General features: G+C 43.7%; 1 protein-coding gene across 2 annotated transcripts in view; it reads right to left on the minus strand.

The window, feature by feature from the left end:
- LOC115087495 (sulfite oxidase-like) overlaps window positions 1–18,114 on the minus strand; it is a 36,033-nt gene extending 17,919 nt beyond the window's left edge. Inside the window, exons 1-2 of one of the 2 annotated variants that reach the window (XM_029594761.1) lie at window positions 17,565–18,114; window positions 9,192–9,255 (exon numbers count right to left, since the gene is read on the minus strand). In XM_029594761.1, the coding sequence (XP_029450621.1) occupies window positions 9,192–9,244 (53 nt within the window). In that variant the 5' untranslated portion in view covers window positions 9,245–9,255; window positions 17,565–18,114. Of the gene's footprint in view, window positions 1–9,191; window positions 9,256–13,313; window positions 13,326–17,564 lie in introns of those variants that run through there. The other variant, XM_029594762.1, reaches the window with a different exon arrangement.
- Window positions 18,115–18,825: the final 711 nt, after the last annotated feature.

The following is an 18,825-nucleotide window of genomic DNA, read 5'->3' on the forward strand; positions in this document are numbered from 1 at the left end:
GTAGTGCCATTGGTTAGCCAGTCCAAGGAAGGGGACACTGGCTAAGCAAGCACATATGCACATCTGAGACAGTGTGCATGCGTCATGACAGGGCATATGGGACAGAAGGCAAGTATATTTTTATTTTATACATTATATATAAAAAATAAAAGAAATCCAGCTAAGTACTGCTGTCGTACAGTGTTAAAACAGAAGTTGAAAGGCCCATGGCTCCCAACTATTTTTACATTGCTGGAGAGCAAACAGGAACACCCCCCCCCCCCTTTTAAGTTTGGAATTGTAGACTAAGATATCTGGATAAGTAGCAAGTTATCAGGCTAACCTAACCAGATACCTTAGCTGGATAGCTCAGACCCTCTCCAGATCTCCCCCCTCTGGCTATATGCCAGCCTGATAATTATGTATCCAGCTATAACTTAACTGAATAAGTGGCTTAATATGCCACAGTTATTTAGATAGATAACAAGTTATCCAGCTAAATAGGTTTTAATATAGACCCCCATCATGTCCCATTAATACTATACCATAAAAGCCATCAAAAACCCACTCTGCACAATCATAAAAGAACAATTAAATAAGAGTGGAGGGGCTTGGTGATCCAGTGACAATATTCTGCACAGCCATGCTAGAGCCCCAGCTTCTGCTCCCTGTTAGCAGCTGGGGATGTTGAAGACAGTGTGCACAGGCCCTGGGCAGCGGTGGAGCCATCACTCCAGCACTGACCAGATTCAGGAAGTGTGCCTCAGGTTTCAGACGCATGCCAATCTCGGGCCCAGCACAAGGACCTGCTCTGCAAGGGGGGGGGGGGGTGCCAGAAGAGAATCTCCTGGTATTTAATAAACTCACTGTTCCAGAGACCAATAAAGGCCTGTTCCCATTAAGCTAGAAAACCAAGAAGGTGACTCAAGAGACCTCAGGGTGATTATCTCTAATAAAGTTGCAAAAAAAAAAAAAAACCCAGAACAAATGCATCAGCTGGAGCAATTTTTAAAGGTGTATAAGATGAGGAAAAAACCTGCAGAAAACAAGTGTAATAATGCCATTAGACAGGTTATTGGCAAGTCCAATTCTAGCAGCTGCAGCTAGAAGGGCTGCAAAAGAAGGAAACAAAAACACCCACAAGGCCAGACAGTGCAAGGATTGCTGGCTCAGGTTAGGTCTCAAAGAGACAAAGTAATGGGGACAGAGGAGCAGGGAAAGAGAAAAGACAAAAGTGAAGATAAGAGCTGATGTAAGACTCGTGCTAAACAAGCATTACATTTTTAGCACTGGTTCTGGTTAAGATGCACAGTAGAAACCAGAAAGTTAATGGGATACAAATCAAGCAAAGCACATTTGCTTTGCTGTAAACTGGTTTCCATAGATAGCAGGATGCAACCAGTTACATACGAGATGTCATCCAGAAGCACTGAACAGCCGAGTCCAGAGCTTTTGCTCAGATTACATACAGGAATTCCTGCTTGGGTGTTTCATGAATCCCCTTAATGATTTTAGAATCAAACGCTAACTTGTTAACACTCAAGGGAGATGGGAAGCTGTTAGCATGGCTAATTCATCCTGCTATCCATAGAACACCGTTTACAGTTAGGCTGAATTTTCCACTACATAGGAGTCCCAAGCTGAGGATTGCCGAGGAGCAGCTACTGGAATAAGCAACCAGGCCCCCCACTGTGGGGGGTGAACAGGCTATGTAAAACTGCATGTCCAAATTTAGTCACTGAGAGATTGGCCATTCAGTAATGGGATGAAAAAGTATATTCAGTCAACTAAGTTGCAGATTTGAAGATATCTACAAGTGGTACAGCTTGCAAGTGAGCCAGTGATGCAACCATAGCTCAGTCTCTGCATTGTGCACTGCTATACGCTAGCAGGCCTACAGATTAGTCTGCAATCCAGTTGGACAACGTTTGGCCATGGCTATACCTAGGCTGCCTGCTGATGGGGCAAAGGTCTTTTGTAAGCCAAGGCTCCTATTACAGTCTAAGGTATGAAGGGCCTTCTTGGGCATGTGGTCTTGGGAAAAATAGATAGCAACACCTTAACATGGAAAGCTGATATTACCTTTAGTAAAAAAAAATTCTGGATGAGTGCAGAGCACCACTATTATAGAATTTGATATAAACAGGATAAACTAAAGTCTGAAGCTTGTGGATGTTACTGCTATGAGGAATATTGCTTTCTACTTTGAGAGAAGCAGACTAATGGTTTAAAGACAGCTTCATTTAGGTCCCATGAACAGATAATAAACCTCCAGTTATTTATTTATAGTTTTTTTATACCGATTTTCCTGCATAAAATGCATATCAAACCGGCTTACAATGAAACAGAATAAGTAGGAAGTAAAATTCCTTAGTCTAATACATTTAAACGTCAATAATGAAATAATTTTAAACAAAGCAAAAAGCTAAATAACATTAATAAGTTAAATTATTAACAAACATAAATATAATTATATTAGAAGGAGCACAAAGGTTAGCACGAAGGGGAGCACAAAGGGGAAAACCCCTTCGTTGCGCGACGCCTGGTGTAATCGCGCCGTTAATCGGGTTAATAGTTATGAAACTATGGCATAAGCCTTTCCTGAACTTGGAAATTAGGGTATGAGTAGAGATTGGCTTACCCTTTATTTGAGCATGGTAAGCTACTACAGCTCTGAGATAACTAATGAAGCAGAAAGCAAAGAGCTCAGTAATCCTTTGGGTTTGTTTATTTTTAAATTTATTCATTTATTAACAACTTTAGATAGAAATCATTCAATCTAGAAAGGGCCATTTACAAATAATTTTAAAGATATACAATATATCTGCCTAGTACTAGGTAATTATTAGACCCTGTATAAGTTAACAGATCCAAGGGTTACAAGAACACAAATTTGGAATAAAGGGAACAAGAAATAAAGGGAGTCAAAAAATACACATTTTATACCCTGATCTGGTTAAGTAACACTGCCCTCAATCTTATAATTATCTAAGAAGAAACGCAGCTGGGATGGCTCAAAAAAGCTATACCAAACATTAAGTTTCATTACACATTTACAAGGGTATCTAATTGTAATCTGTGCTCCTAGTTGTCTAGCCTCCTGGCACATTCCTAACAGCTTCTTCCTGCAGGTTTGGGTAATTCTGGTAATATTGGGATAAACCCATATCTTCTGACCGTAGTATAATTATTCTCTGTTACGAAGAAAAAGTCTCAATATAGAATCTCTATCAACTGGAAAAACAAAGTTACTAGCAATGTTCCTCGGAAGTTCACTTGATCCTCCCCTGAAGTTTCCAGTAAGGCTGAGAGGTTCGTGCCCATATTCTGAGGTGAGTCAGCAGAAGCATGTTTCCTTTCTTTTCTGAAGATGAGAAATATATATTGGATAAAGGTGGAATAGCATCCAAAGGAAAGTGAAGTATATCCAGATATTTTTTAAATTGATCTCATGGAGATATTAACTTTAACATGAGGAGAATTTAAACTCCAAGATTTAAGTATCTGAGAGCATTTTCCATATTCCCCATTCTTTTCGAAGTTACTACTTCTCCTTGTAATAAGTTTCTTTGCACTTCTTGTAGCTGCGAAACTTGTGTCCAAATTAAGTATGGTTCCATAATTTGGATACTTTTTTTGTGAATCTGTTATAGCCATAGTTAATACAGAAAGCAAATTTTCCAAGGAAATTAAAGCATTCCAGACTGCTTCTAATGTAATCACTTGAGGTTTAGGCAGTTTAGAGCTGAAAGCAGTGCTTACTGCACCTGGAATTCTTACAGATTCATCTGTCAGTTCTTCTCTCTCCAGTGGAGTAGTTACCAAGACGCTCAGGCCCAGCTGAGCTTGCTCCTCCAAGTCGGCCCACCACACCGCAGATGGAGCCATCGGGCCTGTAGCGCCAGATGTAGAGCCAATGCTCCGGGTCCTGCCTCTGCAGTCTGCTTCACTTTGGCTGTATCTGCCATGGAGCCTGACCCAGGACCCAAGCAGGGTCATGGAATAGTGGAGAAGGAGTCTCGGGAACCCTGGGGCTCAAAGATGTTTGTGTGTCTCGCAAAGCCAGGGTGTGTTCCTCCCCCAACTCTGCTGTGGACCTCCCTCCTGGGGGGGGGGGGGGGGGTCGATGCATTCGCCAGAGCAAAGAACCCCTCAATGGTAGGTTGAGTCGGGGTGGATGGGGTAGGCGCAGAGAATTCAAACCGAATCCTTCCCCTCTGTGTGCAGCATGTAGATTCGAAGATAAAGCTAATTTTCAGAGAGTGGCTCTAACTCAGTCCTCCCTTCATGGCACCATCTTGGATCAATTCTTTGGGTTTATATACAAACTGATACTAAAACACAGTCCCACGGGTGTAAGGTGGAAAATACTTTTCATTTAAAAGCAGATGCTCTTCTAGTTTTATTTTTGGGGGGGGGGTTTAAGAAGACACTATCAGGCCAATGCAATATAGTGCATTCAGCTGAGTGCACTGCTTTACAGGCACTTAGCCGTGCAGCCAAAACCACTCATGCAATGAAGGATTAGCACATCCAAAATGCTCATCCAAAGTAGTGCAAAGCTAATAGTGCTCTTCACATGTAAATTCTTGTTGATGAGGCTATTAGCTATTACCCCCTTCCCCACCCCTGAACCCCCCCAAAAAAAAAAAAAAAAACAAAAAAAAAAAAACATTTTTACTCTTAAAAGTTTTACATCTGCCCCAGAGCAGGTGTTAATTGAGGAGCACCCAAAGTTTATTAAAAAAGGAGAAAATACTGCTTTTATGTAGTTCATCTGACTTAATATTATGGTGATATTAAGTCTGAGGAACTGAAAAATAGGAGAACAGGAAAAATAAAGTGTACAGCCACAAAAATAAAGTGTACAGCCACAGGTTAGGAAACCTGATGCTCAAAATTGTCTGTTTTTCTAACCCACTGACAGTCAGTTCTCCTGGGTGCCCGATGCAGAAGAGGTGTTATGGATGCAAAGTTTCCCCTAATGCCTCCTTTTTACTGTACAGCCCATTTCAATATTAAATCAGGCACCCAGGAGAGGTGATCTGCACAATTGTCTTCAATCTGCTTGGGTAAGGATAATGTAGTGATACCGAGCACACCACATCCAAGCCATCAAGCTGAGGTAGGGAAGATTCAGCTGAACTAGATGTGCCTCTTGAGTTAAGACTAATCTGAGCCAAGAGGATCAGAGGGCTGCTGGACAGCTATACTAGATATACAGACCAAAACTTGTCTGGACCATGGTGGAGCTATGAGGAACAGATAGAATGATGCAAAGAGTATTCAAGGACTGGACCCATCAGTGGAATTGGTGGGAAAGCATGCATTCCAGTGAAGCAGAAAGTTATCACGAGCTGATCTGTGCTCACTGGGAAGAGAGGAGCAACACTTTTCCAGTTTTCTGTAACACAAATAAGTCTAGTCTATAGGGACTTTCAGCGATAGACTGTTGCAAAGACCATTCGTGCTGTTGAAAAACTGCTGAGCAGATCTAATGTGTTGGTGATCTCAAAAGGTAGGCCTCTTGCAGAACAGCTGGATGTTTGCATGCCCATAGCTTGATTGCTTTGTGGCAAAGAGTCCATGACCCCGGCTCCCTTGCTTATTCATAGAGAACATGGCTGTCAGTTTGAATGAAAATAGTCTTCCCCTTGAGGAAGCAAGTAAAAGTTGTTCGAGCATATCCAAAAGCTCATTTCTAGGTTGATTTAAAGCTGTCTATGAACGGCCATGTCCCTTGAGTTTGAAAGGGTCCTGTATGGGCCCTCAATCTTTTGTGAAGGCATTTGTCACCAATATAAGTTCAGTGAGGAACCAAGACAAAGATGCTTCATGGATATAGGGAACTTGAGATCCCAGCAGCAAGGTCTCCACTTCGACTCACTTTGTCGTCAGGGGTTGAGTGAGTTGGTCCCATTGGGAATGGAGACCTCGATGCAGCAGGCATACGTGAAGGCATGTTAGTGAAACTATGTGAATTAATGCTGCCATGTGGCCTAGAACAAAGGAACTTATTTGGCCATGGACTGATCTGTATTCAATAGTCTGAATGCAAGGAATCTGAGTATCATCCAATCAGACAGGGGAAGCCTGAGAATCTATCCACAATGCCAATGAATCCGATTTGCCAAAGGGAATTAGAGGTGTAGGAATCCAATTGATTGTAGCAGTTGTACTGACTTCTGCAGGGAGAGAGAGATTCACACCTCTTCCTTTGAGTTTGCTGTCACAAACCAATTCAAATAAAGGAATACTGTGATACCCAACACTGTAGCTGCACTGCTACTCCAGTCAGGCACTTGAAGATCCTCTGTGCTATTGTGTGGCTGAAGGGAGCACTCTGTATTGATAGTGGGAAGAGTTCACCATAAAGTACAGATAGTGCCAGTGGGAGGGATGGGAATAAGCATTCTTTTAGATCAAAGTCACATCCATCCCCTTGCTAGATGAACTGGAGAATTTGTAGAGAATTTTTCCTGAATTGTACACTTTTTCAGGCTTCTTAACCCAGGATGAGGCTCAGTCCCCCTGAATTCTTGGAAGAAGAAAGTATAATCTCTGGCCCTTGCCACTGGTAAGGAATAGGTTCTACTGCTTGCAGCGGTTGTGTCACATGAGACAGATCTGGACTGAAGGCCAAGTAATAAGGAAACATGGGTGTCCTTAGTAGCTCATGGAATGGTGGAAGAAATGGTTTGAGTTTCTGAATACAATCATGTAAGAAGTGAACAATGTAGCCTTGGTGTGTGGACATTCATGCATTAAACATTTAAAAAAAAACCCCAAAACATTTTTACCAAAATGAACCAGTAACTGAGGGTCCTTCTCTAGTAGAGTATGTCCTTGTTTTCTTTGCTTTTTAAACAGCAGATACTGCAACAAAATGCTAAGGTAATTGCAACATTCCTAATCTAGGGGAGCTGTGTTCTCTTTACTTAAGATTAATCCCCACATTCTGGTTTGCAGTTTTTGTACATATCAGGATTGCTGTTGTCTCTGCCAGTGTTTCTAGACTTGGGAAGAAGTTGAAGACGTTTGCAGGAAGATCTTTATCTTCATCAACTCACATGCTTTTCCCAGCTTGTCCAGAAAGCTGGAGTAGGAAGAGTCTTCTGCTAGAGATTTGAGGACCCTGGATGGGGTGGGAAGGGATCCCTGTTGACCCCTCTTCAGCACCTGAGTGTGGGAACACTAATCCAGGACCCCACTGATGAAGTGACTGAAGAGGAGTCGTCTCTGGCTGGTCAGGGGAGGTCCCTAGGAGTACAACCCTCAGGTGACCAGATTCCACTGCAAGCAACCAGAGCCACCGGTCAGGGGTTCTGATGGCATAGGGGAGTCCCAGGGATGCTGGGACTCCCCTTCATGGAAGTAAATCGGATATCATGAAAGAGGAGAGGTTGGAAGGTACCCTCCCTTATCTTTAGCCATCACACCGGTGAAGAAATGCTTCAACCTTTATGTGACTGAAGGGCTGAGGTGCTCTGTCCTGGAATTTGGGGGGGGGGGGGGGGGGGCGGGGGGAGGAACACTTCAGAATTGCAGTCTGGTATCTGCAAAGTGTGCATGGGAGTCCAATTAGATGTGAAAAAGGTACCACAGCAAATGGGTAGACTCTCTGGGCATAGTCCTTGTTCTATTTTTATTGGTGTGAGGGCTCTGGAACAGGAGTATATCCCACCTCTGCTCCTGCAAAATTCTGGGCAGGCCAGCACAGAGCTGCATTGGAAGCACGATGCATCAACCTGCCCTAATAGCTTATATTTTGATCATGAGCAGTCATGCTAATTCATACAGCTCCATGCTATTTGGCTCTGCCATGGCACTCTGATTTTCTAGTCAACAGAAGCAGGTTGTGTTTAATGGCAACCCCCTCTCAAACTCCTTTTATTGCACCTGTGCTACTACCTTCAGTACAGCCCAAGGTGGGGGACAGGGGAAGGAGGGTAAAAGTGTAAGTCAGGCAGCCAATAAGGACCCTCCCGGCAGCCACTACATATAAACAAAGCAGCAGCATACCAGTGTCAGGCTGATCAGTATCAGTACTAAGTTTAGCGATGGGAAGTGGCACTACAGGGACAGCAGTGGGGGGGGGGGGGGGGGGAACAGCTCAAAAAAAAAAAATTAAAAAAATAAAAGAATTCATTCCTACATAGATGCTGAATGTTTTCAGATGTCTGTTTCTATACACATACATAGAAATGTTAATGCTGCTTGTAAAAAAAAAAAAACAAAAACAAAAACAAAAAAAACCTGACTTTCTAGCTAGGGCAAGCATTGTTGTATGCCAAGTTGCCAGGTCTTATGACCAAGCATAGGTGCTGCTGCCAGTGAATCACTGGATTATATTTATGAAAGATGTCTTATTCAATTCTGTACAGTGGTATGGTAAAAAAGTGAGTTAAAGATGTTTTATACAGGCCTTTTGTCCCCACCTACACACCCATTCACCAGCCTCTTCTTACCCCTCTAAATAGCATTGCTGGCTCCAGCACCCATCTGAAGCACCTGTACCCTGACCAATGCAGCAATAGTTCTCAATAGCAGCATGGAACCATTGCTCCCGGAGCTCCAGTGCAAGTGTGCTTGTGACACAGAAGCCAGGCTCCCTCCCTAGGGGTTGCAGCCTCTGCCACTTCAAGACCAGCTTTATGACAGCCACAGAAGGGACCTGTGAGGTCTTCAAAGCTCAGAAAGATAGTTACAAGTAAGGCTCTAGTTTGTTGTATAATATTAGGAAATGGGCTTGAAAGCAAAGTCATGCCAGGGAAACAATGCAGAAGTACAGCGTACTGGCAGGGTGCAGCTGGAGAGAATATACTACAGTTCCAGACCATGCTAAAACCAGTCCACAAAGATAACCCATGCATAATGAAGTGATGAATTTGTTAGCCACAGTCCAATGTTTTGGCCCTTCCATGGGAACATTGTGAGGGAGGGAACTAGAGTAGGAGTAAAACAAGGAGCTGCAGGTTAAAGTTATTCATTCTTCCCCTTGATTAGTTGTGCTTGGCTACTCTTGATTTGTTTTGTTTTTTTGTTTAAAACTGTTACCATGTACAGGTTAGAGTTGCCTTGCTCCAATTCAGCCCACATTCCTCATCACCAAAGAGTACATTTAAGACATCTGTTATATAAGGATCCATTCCCAATAAGAGTTGGTGCTGCAGAAGGAGAAGTGAGTTATAGTTTCACATATTGATTTATACCTGGTTGGTATCTGCAGGACGCTCAGTACAGGGGACAAATGTCGGAGGAGCATCTCTGCCAAACCTGGAAGACAGGGGTAGGAGAGAAATATAAATGCCAGCAAAGTTAATATTGCTCGTTAACTGTCAAAGTCCAATAAACACAGCAACAAAATTGTTTTAACAGCTAAACTCCCTAGCTATTTCTGGATGCTTCTGCTATATTTCCTTTAAGACATTCCAGAAATAAAAGTTCTTGCTTCAAGGAGACTAACTCATGAATAATCTTTTATGGATCGTTTTCAATGATTTCCAGTCTCAAGGTCTGTGCATGCTACACAAGCCAGATACCACATGTAGAAGAACAGTCAGAACAGACACCCCAGACCACCACAAAAATCAAATAGCATCAGAAAACAGGAGGAATTTCCTGTGTGATGTGTTAAAAAAAAAACCCCACCAAGATTATCCCAGAAAGGCCTCCAAGTTCATACCAGTGTAGAAACTAGGAATACAGAACAAGTATTGTTTCACTAGCTAAACCTTAAGACTTATTGTTCTATCAAAAATAATTTTGCTTCTGGCACCATAGTTATATAGACATAGCCTGCAGTTATCACCATGTGACCTTGATAAAGTTATCTGCTTTCCCTGTACCTCAACTGTAAACCCTGGCTCTGCCACACATTGTGTATAACCTAAGGTCAAGTCATATCACCCTGTCTTTAGTTTACCCAATGGCACTTGATAATAAGCACATGTAGCTCTGGCTAATGGGTGGAGAAAAATGGTTGTGGAGGTGGCTATCTACCTTATAAATGGGCCTGTGACAGACGGCCCGCAAATGCGCAGTAGAGACCAGCTCTACCGCGCATGTGCGGGCGAGCACGTCGCTCTGAGGCAGCTTCAGAAAGAAAAAAAATGGCGGCGTCCAGTGGCAGCAGCGGGCGGCGGCGGTAGCGAGCGGCGGCGGTACCGGCAGCGGGCGGCGACGGCGGTAGCGAGCGGTAGCGAGGGAGGGAGAAGAGAGAGAGGGAGGGACGGAGAGAGAGAGTGGGAGGGAGTGCCTGAGTGGGAGGGAGGGAGTGGGACTGAGTGAGAGGGAGAGGGGGGACTGAGGGAGGGAGGGGGACTGAGGGAGAGTGAGTGGGACTGAGTGAGAGGGAGGGGGGAGGGAGTGACTGAGTGGGAGGGAGGGATTGAGTGAGGGGGAGGGACTGAGGGAGGGAGTGGGACTGAGGGAGAGGACGGAGGGAGTGGGGACTGAGTGAGAGTGAGTGGGACTGAGTGAGTGAGAGGGAGGGAGAGAGGGGGGAGGGAGTGAGTGAGACTGAGTGGGAGGGAGGGACTGAGTGATAGGAGAGGGAGGGTGGGGAGGAGGGGGTGAGGGAGGGGGGGGGTGAAGAGTGAGGGGAGAGAGAAAGAGGGGGAGGTGAGAGACAGAGGGATGTAGCCCGTTTTAACGGGCTTAACGGCTTGTATATGTATATTTAGTCTGAATTGGTTCTGTGCCTTTAAAAGGTGAGATTTCTACTGATTATCTCTATTTATGAAATAGTGTCAGCATGTGTGTTTCAGCCACGTCATGAATGGGTTGGTTGAGTTATATGGAAAGGTGGGAGGTATTAGAACTTAAGCAGGGTAATTATTAGTTTGTCTTTTCTAGTGATGTTTGTTTTAGATAATTTGACTGAGGATGGGTTAGCCGGTTGAAACATGGGCATGTTAAGAATCCATATGAAGTGTTTTGTGTTGAGTGGTGAATTTTTGAAAAAGCAAAGTATTTGTTCTGCTACATGGGGATCGTTTGAGGAACACTTACAAAATTTAGATAGGCATAACATTTCAGCAAACTGGCAAGTCGAGTGCTTTATTTGAAAATGCCTGAAGCCCACTGCATGGTAAGAGAAATTTTAGCACTTTAGTAGTTCTGATGTCATGCTCATAAGTATATTGGGGACAACATTCAAGGATGTTTTAATTCATTCTCTCCTGCCATACAGTATTCTTGGATGGGATACTGTATGTGACAGCAGTCTGTCAGCCCGGCAATGCATCCTCCCAGCCTGGGTCCTTATAGCACCTTAAGTTGCTAGGGAACATACTGAAAACAGGATCTGTAACCAGTGTTGCAATTCTATCCCCTCAGACAATCGCACAGCCAGCTGAGGTGAATGACCATACAAATATGGACTACCACAACAGAGTATATACAAGAACCAAGCCCCTCATAAAATGAGGGTTTAAAAAAAAAAAAAAAAAAAAGAAGTCAGTGCCCTATTAAATTCTACAAACACGCACAGACCTTCGTGGCAAGAGGTTAGTCACTTTCCACTTCGCTGGAAATGGACTGTCCGCTTTTTCGTTCTGGCACAAAGGAGGAAAAAAAAAAAAAAAGTTTCTAGCTCATTAACTTGCTCCTGCCACCAACAGGTTTCTTCCAAATGTTTCATGCTCAAAGATTTTCTGGGTCCCCAAAGGAGTGCTCCAGCAGTTAAGCAGCTCAGATTTTGAGGGACTTACATATGTCCCAGAAATTCTCCTCAAATGCAGTCAGCCATCCACCCCCAGAGTTCTGGACTGAATCAGATTTACAGAGTGCAGGAGACGAGAGCCATCTCCACTTCCATATCTTGTATTCTAGGATTTGTAGTTCCCTTGGAAAGCACCTGCTAACAAGTCAGTCTGGGAATCAAACATCCCCAGCAAAAGCTATTGCCCCAGTGCTATTCTGACCTTCAGGGTTTTACAAAAGCATTATCAGCCTGACAGTTCTCTTCTCCCTTGCATCAGCAGTATTAAACCTTGATTTTTTTTTTTTTTTCAGGAGAGAAAGTCCAGTTTCCCCATTATTTTTTGGTTCATCAGTTTTACATGGTTGCAAGACTTTAAAAACAAACTTTGATTTGTCTTTGATAATATAGTTTACTACAGCAAGAGATGTAGTTGGGACTCTTGCCCTTAATTAAAAAAAAAATCCCTAAGTTCTTATTGGCAGGGTCTCTGAAAGGTTTATATGGATGCTGGGGTGTTTGTATTTTTTATAGCTAAAATGATTTTACCTTTTTGCCTTTTAGTGTTTGAGAGGACATAAGGTAGCTGAATTGGCTTAGAAACATTTTTATTGATTTTACCTGCACAGTAAGCCAGCCTTGAAGTAAGAACATAAGGTAATTTGTGTGTTTATAATGGTATATAGAGATATGTTTTATCACCCCACATAAGTGTAATTTATAAAATACAGGTGTTTGAAAATAACATGAATATTTTTTCATAAAGTTAAACCTAACATTCCTTATATATAGTCCCCCTCCCACTACTGGACTGTTTACCTTGGTGGCACAGCTGTGCCCCTGGGGTGGGTTCCGGGTGTTGCCACCCTACCAGGCTAACTTGGCCTCATTTGTTCCAGTGAGGTCAGTTACAGTTGTCCATTTTTATATGGAATTTTCCCTGTATTAATTTGGTTGATTTTTTAAATTGTTTGTCAATGGCTACTTTTAAATCACTCACTCAAGAATAAGATTCTCATTTGTTTAAGGTATGCCTCCTGTTTTTTTTGTATAACTTTTGCTATTCTGTTCCTGTTTTATGATTGATTGTACCCCCTGCTTGCTTTATAGGCATATTCAGCATATCAGTACTTTATGGACTGTATATCAGAGGCAGCCAATATGCCAGAACATGACAGTGTCATATTATGTTTAGTGTATGTTTTAATATTCAATAAATCCAGAAAGTTTTTGTACCTCTCTCTTATATGGTACTGTGTTTTGCTATGTTCCTATATGTATTGCTTAAATATATTTTTTTGAAATAGGAAACAAAATTCACATATTTGTTCTGATATTTACTGTAACATGGTGTATATCACAGCCTTAAGAGCTAATAGCTCATGAGCATACACCACCTACAACTCCTCATACCCTTCACCCCCAAATACCCCTAAATGAAGAAAAAAAATGTCCTTGTGGATTAGCTTAAAAGTAGTTATCCAAAGTCAATGACAAGGTACAGGCTCTGTATGGTAATAAGACAATGGAAGGCATCCAAATATCTAAAGTTCTTGCACATTGGAGAGGCCCAACAACCTAAAAGCTGTTCCACAGTAGAGAGTGTGAGAAAGATGGAGCTTTGGCTTACCTCCGATTTTGAAGGACAGCTGCAGCTTAAAAAAAAAAAAAAAAAAAGTTTACAGCAAAATGTCTTGCAGATCCAGGAAATGAAGATGGAACTAGAACAAAGATGGCAGATTGTGGAAGAAAAGGAATATGTACATCCAGGATCCTACTGGAATAGAGAAAAACCTGCCTCCAGAGAATATTTTGCAGTATAAATTTTTACTGCATGGTTTTCTTTATTAATATTTTATTGGATGTATGGAAGATAAAGCATTAAATAAATTGACAGAATTTGTGGATACACAGTATAATTAAATCCAATCCCATCCTCCTATATAGAACCAACCAATGAAGGTTGGTTATCTGACCTAGCAGGAGAGAGCATCAACATTGCCTATAGGCACCACAAATTCATTGCTGGGGGGGGGGAGGGGGAGGGGGAGGAGGAAGAGGAAGGAGAAAGGGGTTGGAAGAGAAGTCTAGATCCCCAGAAGCAACTGTGGATAGTGGATCATGCAAATCTGTTTGAGCAGGCAGACTGCCAGTTTCAATTTTCATGCAGGGTACCATTGGCCTAGGCCCAGAGCCACTTCAATTAAAGAACTTGTTAAACAGAAGTGACACGTGCTGAACCCAAGGAAAGAAAGTGGTAGAATTGTGTTAGCACTGTCTCAGGAATCACCAAAGATACTGTAGGAGCCCAGTTTTGTTGTCCTGGTTTAAGTTATACCAGGGCTGAATTTGTAGATAGACAGGAAGTGGAACTGTGGGAGTAGAGATAGGGATCAGGTGTGAATTCTCCCCTACACATAACATACTCCATAGCAGCAGAAGCAGTGCTGTTAACAGGTATTCACCTAATACGTGTATCTTTTCCCATCCTCTCATCACCTTTGTGTCCGGAAATTGCACAAGAATCAAGGCCATGTAGCTGCTCTCATCTTGGGGTAAGCAGGTCCAACACTCCCTGCTCTGTTTTCTCGGGGGAAGGACAGAACAGAAGTTATCCTGCCATCACCAGGCAGGATCTGTTTCTGCAGAGAGCCGTAAATGACTTATACCACCAGCTCTGCTCCATTTTAATGGGGAAGGGGGGGCAGAAGAGATTTATACTGCTGTCTCTATTCTACCTCTGGGTCCTGGGAGGAAAAAAAAAAAAAAAAAGGAGGTAGAACACCATGCTGGGCTGTTTCACCAGAAATTAAGTCCCAGGTAACAGACAAAAATGGGTTGCATTAACACAAGTTTGAAGTGTTAACTGCAGCATTTATCGAGGCCAAGTAGAAACAGAATCATGACGGTAGAAAGACCATATGGCCCATCTAGTCTGTTGATTCATCCAGTTAATTTAGCTTTATAAGTCACATTACTTCCTTAAAGATCCCCAGTATTTATCCCATGCTTTCTTGAATTCAGATACTTTGTCTCCATTTCCACTGGGAGGCTGTTCCACACGACCACCACGCTCTCTGTAAAGAAAGGTTTCCTAATATCACTCCTAAGTCTACCCCCCCTTTCACCCTCATCCCATGACCCCTTGTTCTAGGCTGTTGAAAAAAGGCTCACCTGTATATGGAAACCTTTGAAATATTTGAAGGTCTATCATATCTCCCTTCTCACCTTTCCTCCAGGGTATACTTGTTTAGGTCTTGGTCTAACCCCATACGCTTTAGAACAATTTTATATAGTCTTGATGACTGGCACTATTACTCTAGTTCCAAACTTGTGCTAATTCAATCCTTGTGAATGAATTTGCTCTGCAGCATTTGCTTCAGTATCAGCCCTTCTTTCTTACAGAAGAGGGTAGAGGCTGAATTAGGGATCAGTGGCTATTCTCTGCTGTCTGCTCCAGGCTCACTCCCCTCCCCCCATTTCTTCCCTGCAGGTTATCTAGGAGGAGGAGGGGGGGGGGGGGGGGGGAATGACCAAAGAGGTAGCAAAGGTGTTCCACTCAAATCTGAAGAGGAGTGGTAGAACTGCATTCCAGGCTTTTCCCTCACATATTGGGGCTGACGCAATAAGGTGCACCCAGGTTTGCTCATGGTTGGATGAATGTTTTGGACATGCTAGACTAGCACCTGATACAATAAGGGGATTAGCGCATCCAGAACACACACACCTGAACAATTGTGTAGCAAGACAGCACTTGTGTAAATTCCATGTAGGTGAGGCTAATTAGCTATTACCCCCGATGCAGGGGGTAATAGCACCCAACACACACTAACTCCAGCCATGAGAGATTTCCAATGTGTAAAAATACAAAACCAACACACAGAAATACCAGGAGATATGCACAATTGGACAGCCTTGTTTCCATAGTTCTGCCATTGGCACATGGGAAGGAGAAACTATTTAAAAGCAAGCCCATTGTACATAACATCACCCACAAACTAAAACTCAAAGTGACAGATCTGCCAAATGAGCATTAGAGCACCCTGCATTCACATCCTGGGCTTGGTGGCAGCTGCAGGCTCCTAGGACTGAGGGTCATGTCTTCTATAGGTGGGTTTGAAGAGTGAATTTTTCCATGCCTTTGCAGTTCTGAGTGCACAGCCACATCCCCTGGGCACCTGATGCAACTGAGTGCTAGGAACGCATAATTCTTGACACATCCTTTTTAAATGTGGCAGCTCATTTAAATGTTGCATTGGGCACCCAGGAGACGTGGCTGTGCGCACAGGAAAAAAAAAAAAGCACACCCATTTTGGATGTACATCTTGTTACATTGGCCCCATTAAGCCCTGATTGTTACCAGGATCCAGCTCAGTAAATCAGTAACCCGGGGTGCTTAGCCAGAAAGTTGATACCTTCTACATTTCTTAGATTTAGTGAACGGGAGAAGTTTATACAGCCTTACTACACAAAGAAAAACCCAAGACATTCCATCCAGAAGTGAGTGAGCTTATCAAGTCAGTGGGTTGACCCACACATAGAAGCCTTATCTCCTCAAAAGCACACTGGAAAAAAAAAGTGGAGAAGCTGAAGCTAGCCCTGCCTTTGCCACAGCCAATCCAGAGCAGCAGCAGTAACCTGGCCCTTACAAAAACATTGACGCTTCTGAACACATGTAGTTACACAAACTTGAACGTGAAAGAGGAAGAACCAAAGCTCTCCCCCTCCTGTGGGACTGAGAGGTTACAGAAAGTCTATTCCTACCCATCAAGAAAGAGGGCAAAAAATTGCATACTACCAAGACAGTTTTTCCCCCCAACTGTCATTAGGGAGTGACCCTTGTTACCACACACAGCTCAGTACACCACCTTCTCCCTCTACTGCCCATGTGTGACGTTAAAGGATTATAGTGTGGCACCTTATTCCCCAGGTCAGATCCCAGGGCTGCAGAGTATGGGGGGGGGGAGGGGGGGAGCTGGTGTTAGCTACTCCCCTCTCCACTCCTCAGCCATAGAAAGACAGACAGTTACCCATGGCGGAGCAGTAGATGGCACACACCCTACTTACCTGATGCTGCATCTAAACAGTATTGCTGGATTTTAAGAGAGCATTTGTAGCCCAAAATTATCATAAAGTCAGCATTTCCCAGTCCTCACCTCAAGGCACATTCAGTCTGGTGTTCAGGATATCCTTAAGATGAACATGCATGAGAATTTGCATGCATTGGGAAGCAAGTGTATGCAAGCTTCGCATGCATTCCCGAAAGCCTGATTAGCTAGGAGGTGTTTCCAGGAAAGAGTTGAGAAACACTAGTTTAAGTAATTCAGGGAAAAGGAAGTCCCAAATCCAGAAGCAGCCCAAACACCAGAAGCCCAACTAGGCTAACAAGTTTTATTTTCAGTAGCTTTATTTCTAATGTTAAAACACTATTTAACAGTATGTCCACAGGTAGATATACATATTACAGAAATATAATATGTAAACCCCTCCTTCACCACATTGTACACAAAAGGACATTCTGGCATTACACTTAATCCAATCGGGAATGGTTTTGACTTTGAAGCGCTCATTGTGAATGCTGATACTGTAACATGGCATCTCATCCAACTACAGTTTTTTAAACCAAAGTTTGAGAGCGGAAAAGGGGGGTGAAAGATAGGAAGAAAGAGAGAGCAATAGTAGGAAGGAGAAAAGCAACAATAAAACACCCACCACACGGGCTGGACATCCCCAAAACACCTCTACCAAAAGCCCTTCCCAAATTTCTCTCCCCTGCACACTCGACCGAACCTATGCCCTCTTTTCACGGTTACTCATCTCCCCGATAGTTAAACTTCAGTCAGGCAAAAAGAAAACCACGACTTCTTCCCCAATCTCTTACCTCTCGTGGCGTTTTATGCCTCCCCTTCCCAGGCAGTAGCTTCAGGCTCAAGGGCCGAGACGAGGGAACAGGAATTCAGCAGCGACAGCAGATTAAGAGGTGAAGGAAGGCGGCTCCGAGCTCGCGGTAAAGGCAGGGGCGCAACGTGCCAAGCGCGCACTCCCTCCACGCCGCCAGCGCATGCTACAACCTCCCTTGACCCTCCAGGCGGAGCAGACGGGGGGAGGGGCCGCCTTCAAGGCCAGCTAAACACCAGCGGACCAATGGGAAAGCGAGGACGTCACCAGCGGCAGATGGCGGGGGTCATAGCTGTGGGGGCCGTGCTACTCGTCTGCTCGGGAGAGGCAGCGGCTGGCTCGGCGAGGAGACTCCGCCTCTAGCAGCTGATTGGCTCTCCTAAAGGGACGGAGCTGGGAGGTAACAACCACGTGTTCAAGTTAGCTGCTGCTGGCACGCTGGAGGTGGGAGAGGCTAGGCTGGCTGATAAAGAAGGAAATGGGAAGCATAGAGGAGGGGAAAAACGAGGATCGGAGGAAAGGGCAGAGCAGTGTAACTGGGGGGGGGGGGGGGGGGGAGTAGCCAGATCAGTTTTAATGAGGGTGCAAACAGGGCAATTGTCCAGAACAGAACGCGGTCTCCTTGCTGAAGCTGAGTGATGACCCTGAGGCAGACCTTCAGTGCATCAGCACTGGCTGGGCCCAATCCTTAGTTTCTGCCCAGGGTCTCAGAAGAGCCCCCAGAGGCAGCTTTCCAAGCACAAAACCCCTTGTTCCGAGCTACCAAGAAGGGAACAACTTTTTAGAAGCGATTTCCATTTCTTTATCAACTGGTTAAGATCAGACCAGACTCATACCGCCCTGCTGCAAATGGAAACAGAGGCCCACACTTTTCAGTGACATCAACATTGTATTAAGGGTGCTGCAGGCTAGTTACTTGCCAGTATTCTCTGTCTATAGTGGCACATGCTGGACTATTACAATAGGATTCCTAGACTCCCAGCTGTCTGGTTGTAGTCTTCAGCCTAGTGGAGCAGATATTCACTCCAGGAACAACAGGCCTAGGGCTACTTCCTCTGGATAAATAAAGCTCAGCTCCTAGGGCAATGATGACCAACCTTTTGAGCTCAGTGTGTCAAAATTCCTATTAAAAAAAAAAAAAAAAAAGAGCATAACGCAGGTGATGTGTCACTTCTAGAAAAATCCATAATTTTGTTATATTTGTAGCTCTAATTAATAAAGTTTAACTTTAATATATGTACTGT

The sequence above is a fragment of the Rhinatrema bivittatum genome, chromosome 3 (genome assembly GCF_901001135.1).
Source record: "Rhinatrema bivittatum chromosome 3, aRhiBiv1.1, whole genome shotgun sequence".
Classification (NCBI taxonomy): Eukaryota; Metazoa; Chordata; class Amphibia; order Gymnophiona; family Rhinatrematidae; genus Rhinatrema; species Rhinatrema bivittatum.